Source organism: Antrostomus carolinensis, unplaced genomic scaffold (genome assembly GCF_000700745.2).
Source record: "Antrostomus carolinensis isolate BGI_N321 unplaced genomic scaffold, ASM70074v2 scaffold5873, whole genome shotgun sequence".
Taxonomy (NCBI): Eukaryota; Metazoa; Chordata; class Aves; order Caprimulgiformes; family Caprimulgidae; genus Antrostomus; species Antrostomus carolinensis.
In genome coordinates this window covers 80,659-92,633 of record NW_010305750.1, presented here as the reverse complement: position 1 = coordinate 92,633, position 11,975 = coordinate 80,659, and the positions used below count along the sequence as shown (strand labels likewise).

The window sequence follows — 11,975 nt, the reverse complement described above, 5'->3', positions numbered from 1 at the left end:
CTTATTTTAGACTACTTGAAGATCCAGCTGCAGGTCACCTACCCAGTCAGCAGGGAAAGGCAGAAATCTTCAGAGCACTGGCTACCTCTCAGGTTCGATACCTGAGCGGGCCCAGTAAATGCCCCCTCTCTAAGTGCAAAAAGGGCAGCATCTGAATACACAGTGTGCGTGTGCACACAGCAAAGAGAGACTCGGCAATGGCTGCTGACATGGTACCTTGTGGTGGGAGGCCACCTGTACACACCAGTAAGTCACACGGTCCATTCTAATGTGGATTTTTCTCTTTCTCAAGATTGTCAGGCACCTGGTTTCTCCCAGATCATCAAATGGACCCAAATCTGTCCCTCACATGTCTCACACAATTACCCTTGTATGATGGACCTCCTTGCTGCTTAGTGGTGAGCCAATAACCCCAATGCTAAACATGATTAGCACATACTGATGTATGAAGCAAGCATAGACCTATTTTTTTCCTGGGTAATTGACCTCCAATGGTCCAAACAGACAGGGATAGAGTGGGTGGGAGGAAGCTAAAGCAAGCAATGGAGTACCTAGAATATTTAGGGGGGGGAGGGAGAGAGCAAGCAATTTCTTTTCAGCAGCACCTCAGTGTGCCAGGTCTGGCTTTAATCAGCACTACCAGCCATCAATTTCATGCACAATAAAACTCACAGCAGAAATGAAAAGATATAAGGAAAATGGATGAAAAAGACAACCAACTGTACGTAACAGAAAGTCTAAACAGGCTCCTTCATTTCAAAGGGTCGCTGCCAGCTTGCTTTTATTTATTTTGGAAATGAAATCATCATGCAAAAGGGTTTTGTCTTAATTAAAATTTCCTGTTGTCCCAAGTGCAGATGTGTGGTGGGTGTGAAAGGAAATTAGTGAGTAAGCTGCGGGTAGAATTCTCTTTCCTGGTGAATCCAGACAGCAATCAGTGATACTAAACTTCTGGAAGGTTTAAATCAGTGATAAAAACACACTCTCTTTCAAATAAACAAAGTGAGAGAAAGAAAAGAGAAAAATCCTTTTTTCACATGTGGCATAAGTTCAAATTTGAAAAATGACTATTCAACTCACGTATCTAGCAGTACATAAAGTAACATTGCTACACTAGAGTTGTCTTAATTTAATCCTTTTTTTTTTTTTTCTTGGCAGCTAGGATTCAGGCCAGCCTTTTGCAGCCAAGACTTCATTTATAGTTTATGTAAGTGATTTCTATATATGAACATAAAGTAAGCACTCTTTTATTGTAAAATCTGATCACTCCTTAAAGACATCATGCTTCCTCATGTTAGACTATGTAAAAACCAATCTGTGACAGGACATAAAGTGCCCATCCACAACTGAAAGTCGTTTATTTATATTTGTCAAAAGCAAAACATCACATATTGTTCTATTGCAATAATAAAACTAGTTTAATATATAATTCCAGGAGGTACAATTTTGTTTTAAACATTTTTTGAGTGTAAACAAATTACTTCCCATTAATCTTTTCTTTTCCACTAGATTTTGAGTCCCAGTTGTACAATTTTCAGTGATAGTTAGCTTCTTGCCACTAGTTTTCTGGTCTGCTACATCTCTAAATTGCACTTCCAGGAGAGACTGTTTCTTTTCACGCAGATTGAACAACATTACTGGTGACAAAATGAGCAAAAACATTAGGGAAATGAAAAGCAGTGTTGAAGTTGCAACCCATGGCACAGATCATTAGATTATTACATCAACATTCATGATAGTGGAAAGCTAAGGAGCACTATTTGTACTGCCTGGCCCACTAAGCGTGTCTGTGCCCACCTGTAATTTTTTAATGTAAGAGACTTGTCATCATAATTCTGGCCCCATGATGAATCTTTTGCATTGAACCACATGGCATGGCTTCTAGAATTGTCTTTTTAACTCCAGGGATTACTTTGTCACACTCAACTAAAAGCTCAACCTTGATCTGCAAATTCCAAAGATAAGAATCACAGAAATGTAAAAGCTGGAGGTGCAAAAAACCTACCACTTCATCTGATCCTTTGCTCTGCTAGAACAAGATTATTATCTTATCTCTTAGAGTGCTTTTTGTAGTTCAGTGCCTTATGTTTCAGGAAATCTGCATTTTTCTGCATTCTTATATCATACTATTACATTTTTCTCCTCCTTTCAGCCTGTATTTTCTTTTCTGCTTCCTACTCCAGAATGGTCTCAAGCCTACTCAAGGTATGTTTACTCTCCACAGAGTACACCTTCTAGCTCTTGTGAAGAGGCTGTCTGAGCCCGAACTCTGGAAGAGGAGAGGTCAAGAATGCACAACATAGTGCAGGATGGACTGGAGGTCAGTACCACAGCAGCATGAGGACACTTTAGCAGGCAATCCAGGCTGGTTTCTTCCTCTAGCACAGTATGAGTACTTCACAATGTAAGAGAGTCTTCTACCACAGACATAATCTTTGTATCACAGAGAAACTCTCTTCCTTCTCAGGCATTTTGTGCTACTGCTCTGCCTGTATAACTCCCAGATACCTCCAGAGCCCTGTGCCACCATCACCATCATCACTATATCTGTGGGTATCTGTGTGTGCCAGCAAAATGCTGGTCCACATCATTCTACTGAAACAAACTCGGTCTCACTGTGCAAGCTCTGCACTAGGGCCTTGTCTTGAGCAGGAGACCACGACAGTCATTTATGTAAGCTCTATTAGAAAACAGAAGCAAATTGCCCCACTGTCTTCAAGAGCACCAAGTGTCTACTTAGAGGACTCAATTGAGACCACCGTAGGTGCCTAATTTGGTTCAAAAGAGAAACTCATGTACAACAAGACAACAATAAATGATTCAAATTGCCTGCCATGCTGGACTGACAGACACACAATCCCTGTAGTGACCTGGCTCTCTTTACAGGCAATGGAGAGCAAGAGTAACAGTGCCACTGTGCTGGCACAAAGGTGCCTCTCTCAAGTGTGGTAATTGATCCTGCCCTCTTTCTTGGAAAGGAGGATAATCTCCTGACTTAAATGTATGAAGTGTGATGTTTAAGCACTTACAGGAGGCTATTGTACATCTCTCATTTATTTCTTTCCCTTCAAAGGCCACACTTAGGTCTTCATCTGTGTGGCAACCAGCACTGTAGACAAAACTAGGCAGCTCCACTTCCCTGCTGATCATTTTCTCTAAGGAAAGGAGGAGGTAATTTTTATCCTTACCGTGTGAGCAGCAGCAGATAAGGGAGTTCTCTGAACTGGAGTGCGTCTGTGACTGCGATTATCCCACAAGACAATTTGGCCAGAGTATGTTCCGCCAACGACCAGGTTTGGGTGAAAGCGGGCAAAACAGACAGACATCACAGAGGACTGGAGTAAAACAGATAGAGAAGAAGACAGGGGTTACATTGTCAGTCATCTTCAATTCTCTCCTTAAGGAAGCATATTGTAATTAGCATTTTTTATTTTAGAAATCACTATATGAGCTCTATTCATATTCCTTGCACACCAGTAATTGTGCTAAAGCTGATAGGACACATGCAAAGAGCTAATTTTGACCCTAAAATGTGTAGTTCCATTAGTCCTAGGGAAAATATGCACCATAGAATGAGTCTTAGCAATGATACTAAAAACCTGAAATAACCTCTCCATGACAGTGATGGGAAAGTGCTTAATTTTGTTTCCAAAAGTGAGAACTGCAAGTAACCAGATGCCAACCCAACAGAAATTGGCATCCTGGCCTGTGATTTTCCATCAGGGAGAGCTCTTCCCCTATTGCTCCTCTAGCTTTTAACTCTCAAACGATTTGAGGTGAGTTTGTGAGAAGACCTCCAAAGTTCACTTCAAGGTGAGCTGCCTTGAGAGCATCAGCTGACAAGCCGTGTCTCATTGTTGGATGAGAGACTGATTGCTCTGCTACAGAGAGGTCCTCTTCTAATAGCAGAGAGAATCACGCTTTCCCTATACTGTTTGAACAGAGTGTTTCCTCATTTTAATGACAGCTGAGTTGCCTTTTACATTTTCTTTAGATGGGGATGCTGAAGAGTCAGACTGCTGTAATAGTTACCTTGGCTATCTGGTAGAGTGCCCCACAAGCCAATAAGGAGATGGGTACCTATCCCAATTAATGCTTTCCAGTTTCTTTCAAATAACATACTACATCTGAAGTCCTCAGGGGCACAGTGGCCATATGCCAACTCATATGCCAACAAGGTACTACCAAGAGCAACAAGCTGTAACTCCTTCAAGTCCTCCATCTTTTTTAGAAGGAATAATTTCCCATTTTTATATAATTGGTCCTGGATGTTATGCCTTTGCTTTATGCAAATTGGAAAGCAAAAGTTCCAGCTTTCATATAATTGCCTGAGAATTCACATGCTAATATAGACAGTTTGCAAACAGAAGCAAATGTCATTTTTTCATGGGCAGTTTTAGTGATGCTTACAAGCCACAGAGCAAGTCTTGAACTGCTGTGGCAATTACAGTCAGAAAGTTAAATTCACCGTTAGTTGTTGCATTCTTAAAAATTCATTTTCTGGCTGTTTCCAATGAGTTTTGGTAATAAATCTTTGTTATAGTTTAATGACTGGATATTTTGAAGCGGTGATGTTCCTATGTGTGAACCGATTTGACTCAGTGACAAAGGGTTAACTAAATTACCGTATTTCAGTTGCATAAAAAGCATTGCAGACATTGAAGTAAACTTAGTTGAATTGGGAACATACGAGCTGCCAAGCTGAACAAGACCCAGTGTCTACTCCCTGATGACCCTGTCTCTGGCAGTTGTAAAAACTTTGACATGGGCAGATGTGTTGTCTTCTTTCCTTACTACCCCTCATCCAGATTTCTAGTGGCTAGAGACTGGTTTGAACTCTTACACCAGAGATTTAAAACCGCTTCTGATAGGACTAGAATTAATTATGCTAAATTGTGATGTCTAAAACTAGGTTAATAAGAATACAGCAAAATGTGAAGTTTAAATAGTTTTTACTGAATTCATGTGACTGATATCTATTGCTTAAAGCCAGATTATATGCTAAATTAATTTAGTAGGCAGCATACAGCAGCATATTAAATAATTTTTTTTTTACCTAGTAAGATCGCTAAGGTAATGAAATAAGCTGCCACTACCTTTTTTCTTCCCCATTCTCTCTGGATTCTCACGGCTGTTCACTTGACATCTCTGATCCCTTCCCCTCTTGACTAAAGATTTTGCATATGTTTCTCTGATGTTATACAGTCTAGTATCTAATGACTAGATGATTAGTATATATAATTGCCTATTTTAGTCCATATCTATCTAAGTGCTTGAGCATAGTAATTACACTATGGTCGTTCATAGCAACAAAATGTAGTCTCCAAATACCATTCCTAAAGGACCTATTAGCTTTACAGATGAGAAAACCCACCTCTGAGTAAGAGGACTTTGGTACTGCTAAGGGGGGCTTAAAACTCAGCTACAATGCAGCTGCCATCCGGTTTCCACAGATCCCTCATACATTATAATTAAAACGGCCCTACAGCACATGTTCTACATTTTATCTCTTTGTTTAATGGCTTCGTGACTTGTTTTAATCAACCCCTCTCATTCCTTATAACTAAGCTGACAGATATTCTTACATGAAGTGAAATCGCCAGATGATTTTAAAATAGTACAGCTCCACCACTGTGTACACCCCACAGCAGCTACAAGGCTCCACATGTATTTTAAGAAACCCCAATTCAAACAGTCATTCCACAACAAAGTCCTCAGTTTGTCCGAAACAAACTTGGGAGACTCTGAAGCAGGGAGAAGAAGCCAAGTGGACAGTGTATTTTTAAATGTTGCGTTTTCATGGTTAGCATGGTTTTGAATTCAGTATCCCAGAATACAGCTGAACGGTCAGGATATAAACTGCTAAAGTGTGTTTTTCATCAAGTTCAAAAATAACCTACAGACATGACACGGACTTAAGACCTCTCTGCTGCTTCTAGTTTTACATATCGCTCCGAAGTAACTTGCATTCTTCAACTGATGAAATGTTCACATCCTTTTAAATATGTCAGTATTATTTTTCTGCCAAGGAAAAACTTCTGTCAAATATTAGAATTTAACAATTTAAGGACTCCACTCCATAGCACTTAATATAGTGATTATTTTCTTAAAGTTAATGGCAGTACTCCGATGAATAAGGGCTGTAAGATCCAGCCCATTCATTTAACAACTTTAAAAGCAGCATTCATTTCTCAGCCTTAATGGGAGAGAGTGGCTGACAGGTCTCCAGTCTGTCTCAACAGCTCTGTGTTCAAGGAGAGTAGCAGAAGCCATTCCCTGTAAGCCTCTTCTGCCTCCAGGCTGCCTCTTATTTGCCGATTCAAGCAGTCTTGCTCCTCTAAAACAGAGTTTTGCTACTGACTTCAAAGAGGGAGGAACCAGCACATGGTCAGGTTTTAAAATAACAGTGCTTTTGCACTCTTTGCACTTCTACCACACCTTTCTGGGGAAATCTCACGGCACTTTCCAATAATAACGGTAAAGCTTTCTAGTTTTTCCCTTAGGCATATTTTATATGCTATAGGTTATTTTATTTTAGATTATTATTTTATATGCTGTAGTTACCCATTGCAGAGGAGAGAAGCAGTATATAGCATTTCATAGGAAATGGCAACAGTGCATAAAGAAATGTAAGAGGGATCATGTCTGAAGGCAATTCCACACAGAGTTTAGCATCCACAGTCTAAAAGTGGCATTTAGAACAGGAGGTTCCCAGCTTTACGGGTGCTGCAGAGCCTCTGTGTCTGCAAATTGTTGGGACCCACAAGAGCCAGGCAAACCCCAGGGCTTGGTTACCTTAATTTCTCTGAATTGCTCTGTGCAGTGAATCATTATTCACTTTAGCTTAATGCTTTTGTGTTTTTTCCTTCTATGCAAATACAGTCTACTGGATTTAACTTTCTCTGTCTCTCCTTACCTTCCTCAGCAACCCTGCTAGACTATTTCTGGTACTTCTGGCTTTGTGATCTTCCACCCAGATTTTTCTACTGTATCTTGGTGATGGCTTTCTGGTGGGGCACCACCACACTGGTGCTACTGCCTGACCCCTCTGCATACTCTGCCTGACTGCGGGGGGTGAGCAGCTCTCCAAGGGCTGGATGAGTGAGTCTGAATTAGCCCCAGGTGGGAGCACTGCCCAGGAAAAAGGGAGAGCCAGGCCCAGGCTGGTAAACCTGAGATTTTTGTCTGGCAAATGGGTGATCCCGCTGCCCAAATGCTAAAGCTTCTGCTCCTGCTGTCACAAGAACCGCACTGAAAAAGTCATTAGGAAACAAAGCATGAAATATCTGTGCTCTTGTCATGGCAAAGAGAGGGCTGGTCTCAGAAACTAAGTGCTGCCCAGCCCTTGGAGAAGCCTGCAGTCGGAAGGATGAAGGCAGCACACCCAGCCCCATTTTGGCAGCTGTCAGGTTGGCCCAACCGCAGGGAGAGAAGTGCTACGGGTAAGGGAGTGGTGACTGCGCAGCCACCTCTGCCTCCTCCCTGCCTTCCTCCCCACTGATGAGCTCAACTCAAACAGGCCCCAAGCCCTCTTCAAGTGGCTGGCAGAGCTGGTTTTTATTTTAGAAGCTTAATCTGGCCCAGATTTGGATTAGTGATGGCATATCCCTTCAGCCACAGATACATATGCTCGGGACAGACAGTCATTTAGATTCTCCTTACTGAGAAGCCTGACCTCAGTATCCACATCTGATGTGTGTAAGGCTCCAGAGACTCAGCTCATGCCTGTAGATTCGGATGGCGTTCTGCCCAGCCACCAGTTGAACAAGTTCACAGAGTCCTGGGTGCTAAATAATAATGACTTTAAATAGGCAACGACTACTGCATTCAGCGAGACCTCTTCTGCAGGAAACCACCCCCGTAGGCAGCGCTGCCATACTGGTGCCATATGCCTACACTTGACACCAGATGGATCTCAAAACAATACTTCGTCAGTGGGAAGAAGAGATCTGAGGAGTTCACAGGCATTTCTAGACTCAAAAATACCAGGTTGTATTGCAGCAGGCACTCAGGAAACTCCTGGGTAGATTTTCTAGCTGAGCAAACATATGTGAAAAGCACTACAGCCTGTGGCATGCTACTATAGGTCAGTCTAACACAGACAACAGCAGGCAATAAATTAACTGCAGCTGAGATGAAGAGGCAGATCCTTTTCCATGCTTGAGGGAATTGGCTTAGAGGGACTGAGAGCAGACGGACAAAGCTGTGGTACTGTTGCTTAGCTAGAACCATGAAAAGGTGCCAAAGTCATAGTCCTTTACTCATAGGAACTGAAGAATAGGGACTGGACCTCTCATCACCTATGCCTGCCCCCCTGAGGAATAAATAAAGACAAAGGCCAAAAGTATATGTACAATTTACTCATAACCTTTTTCTCCCACTCCTACTCATCAAGAACAGCATTTAAAGAGTCCAAGCACTCCCAGTCCCTCTGAGAGCTGCCCTACTTTTTTTCTGGCCAGGCAATCAGGAGACCATCTCCTCGTGCTTGCATTGCTACACACACTTACATGTGGCCCCAGAACAGAAACAGAGAAAATACACCTCAACTGCAAAGGTGGATTAAAGTCATAATCTGGAAACAAAATAGCAACTGAATTACTAAATAAAGCCCTTTTTTCCTGACAGGACAAGGACTGAGAATCAGCATGGAAAGTAGCGGGATCAGATCTGAACACTGGTTTGTCTGGTTTAGTGCCCTATTTCATCCTTTTTGCACCACAAAAGAAGGTATGAGATACCTTGAAAGAGGCAATTCTAAGGTGACTTTGCCCTGGCTACTGAGATACCTGGATCTGTACATGGAAACAGAGACTATGTTCCTTCCAAAAGTTTTGCTTATTTTTAGTATCAGCCATTATGAATCTGGATATTTCCATGTTTCACATAAACACCTATGTATAATCAATAGTAATAAGCAAACAGCAGAGAATTACACAATTACAACTGTTTTTCCCAATTAGATTTGAAAAGATACCTAAAACATGATTTATGTATATGAAAACCTTTACCAAAGAGGTCAAGTCCTAATTCTAAAAGCTTTAAATGCAAAGACTTCTGTATTGCTCCCCTCAGCTCTCTTCCTATTCAACTAAGAAATAGGATCTGAAATATTTTGTGCTAGAGACTATGTGTGGTACCATATAAAATTTATCTTCTACTAAAAATAAAATAAAAGCAGTTGACATCCTTCATGTATTTAAAAAAATAAATAAAACCAAACAAACGCTTCTTCAAACCAAATGTCAGAATCCTGTTTAATTAAAAAAAGGAAGTTTATACTTGGTTATGGTGTGTGTCGACATCTACCCCTTTGATTTACAAGAGTATGGACTGGAAAGAACAGATTGCTTTATTCAAGAGAAAGAAAGGAGGGAGGGGGGCCCAGTGTTTAAAGAGTGTAGGCTGTATTAACTTCAGTGCTTGTTAAAACATGAAGGATTAATGGTAGAAAGGGAGGGAAGAATTGTGAATGTCTCCAGTTTAGGATCTTCAAAAATGTTTGAGGATTCTAAGAATGTCTCACCCGACCACATGAAAGCTGCACAGAGAGACTCAGCCACACGACTGCTCTAAATCCAAAGCTGGTATTGCTTCACTTATACCATCAAACCAATGGAGCTGAAATGTAGCCACAAATTAAATTTATTTTTATTGAAAAAATACTAAGTCCTTAAAAAGAAGGAAAAGACTATGTCAGGAAAAGCAGCTCACTCTTAGCCAAGTTTACAGGGTAGGTAACTGACATCTAACCTCAGTGCTGACATCTGAGCATTGCAGCAGAATCAGAGCTCTGCCTAAGTCTGTAGAAAGGCAACACCCAGCTTCACATCTTGCAGAAAGCTGAAGCTTTCTACTTTCATCTCTGTAACTGCAGGTTCAGCCTGTGTAACTACAAGTACAAAATAATCAGAGGAAAGTCCACAAGTTGCTTTGCAAAAAGGGAATCTGCACTTCAACTCTTTTAGAAAGTGCATTTGCTAATATTATTCATTTGGTGGTGATGTGATGACTCAGAAAAGCAGTAAAACTGTTTGCTGTATTGCAAAAGCAGATAAACATGATACTTCTCAAATGCAATACAGGGAGCCTGGCTTTATCTGCAACAGATCAATTTGGTAAGCCTGAATTACTACACATAGGTGCAAGCCTAAGAATACAGTCTTTGCTGAATATCCTACTTTGTTTGTTAGACTGAGGATGAGAGAATTAAAGCATGGAGAAACAAGGAGAAAATTCATAACAAGAGCGCATCAAAATGAAGTTTTCTTTCCACCCAGCAGCTTACATGCTAAGTACCCGAATCCATCTCTTTTCTCTGCTTAGGACCTGGCTGCTTATCAAATTGCAGGGTCAAATCCTTAGTGTTGCACCTGCCCACATGTTGGAGAAGCAAGCACTTCCTTTGTTTGTTTTATTTAGGTCGTGATACTCTAAGAGTTACACAACGGCACTCTCAATTGTTCTGATGAAATTATTCACAAGCCTGAAGTGACGGGTTCTCCTGGTTTTGCTAGGATAGAGTTAACTTTCTTTTTAGTAATTAGAATAGCTGTGTTTTGGTTTCAGTGTAAGACTTGTTATAAGAGGAATGTTGATAAAGTACTAATGTTATTAGTTGCTGCTGGAGCTCAAGGCCACCGTGTTTGGCTGGTTCACAGCTGCATTAGAACTGGGAGGGAGAAGCGTAGTGAATAGCAAAGCCCAGAACTGGCATTTGGATGTGCCAATGGGATATTCCATATCATATCCCGTCATGTCAGTATATTAACCAGGGTTGACCGGAAGACGGGGGTATTCTCTTGGGAATCGCTCAGGCTCACTCTTCAGGGGTTTCAGTTTTGGGACTGTCTCTGTTCCAGGATCGATAGCTGGGGACAGGCTGGGCATCGGTCAGCAGGTGGTGAGCAATTGCACTGTGCATCACTCATTTGTATATTCTGTTATCACTGTGGTTATCATTATCATTTTATTTTAATTAGTAAATAGTTTTTATCTCAACCAATGAGTTTCCTTGCCCTTTTCCTTTCAATTCTCTCCCCTACTCCCTGGGCGAGGGAGGGGGAGGGTGATAGAGCAGGCTGCATTTGGCTGCAAGGTGCAAGCCAAAAGGGTGAATCCACCCAAACCACCACATGGGTCTGCACCACCCTTGCAGACCTGGAGCCTTAGGGCATGTGTCTGTGATGGAGCACAGAGACCTTCTGCTGTCCCTGCTCATACTGCAGGCTGGCCAGAATTTGGAGCAGATGGTAGGTGTCAGATTGAGCACAGTGCTCTGGCACTCCGATTGCATGCAAAAGGGATCACTAGTTTCAGCACAGTATTAGCTTCTGGACCAGAGCTTCTATTCACACAGCCAGCTCAGGGCATGGGTAATGGCATCACTGCCTCCCACCATCCCTAACTACAGCTGCAAGTTCTTTGGGACAGAGACTGCCTTGTTACAATGGGCTTGTAACAAATTTCTTTCAAAAGCATCTCAGTCTTGTTGAAGCCTCTAGGACTGACTAAATAATAACATTACATGAAAAAAATTACTTGGCACACAAGTCAGAAATGTCATTAGGTAAGAAGCAGTTCTTACACTGAAGAGTGTTCACTTGCTTTCTGAAAATATAGGGCTGGTGGCAGAATGTTCCTATCAACTACCAGAAATCCTTTACAAATGAGTCATCGCCTACATGGGACATGACAAAACAGAAGTTGCCTGGTGTGTTTCTACTGACACTTTTGATTCTGTTAACTAGTGGTTGCTGTTTTCATAAAGAGGGAAATTCCAAGAGATTTTAGAAGTTAAAATCTTTGGTGATTTGCAGCCTGAATAATTTTCTAGTGATAAAACCTCTTGAACATTTTGCACACATTTACATTTAGTCATTTTGACTTGTTTTAGAAAGCATCTCAAACACCAAAGGTGTCCATCCACTGTCTGGTTGGTGAGAAAAAGGTATTTAGGTGCTGCAAAATGCATT

General features: G+C 41.4%; 1 protein-coding gene across 1 annotated transcript in view; it reads right to left on the bottom strand.

The window, feature by feature from the left end:
• The window catches only part of LOC104522541 (cytoplasmic dynein 1 intermediate chain 1), a gene marked incomplete at both ends in the record, with an annotated part of 48,600 nt that overhangs the window by 7,077 nt on the left and 29,548 nt on the right, over positions 1-11,975 (bottom strand). The window contains one exon of the mRNA XM_010164867.1: positions 3,189-3,335. Within this exon, the coding sequence (XP_010163169.1) occupies positions 3,189-3,335 (147 nt within the window). The remainder of the gene's footprint in view (positions 1-3,188; positions 3,336-11,975) is intronic.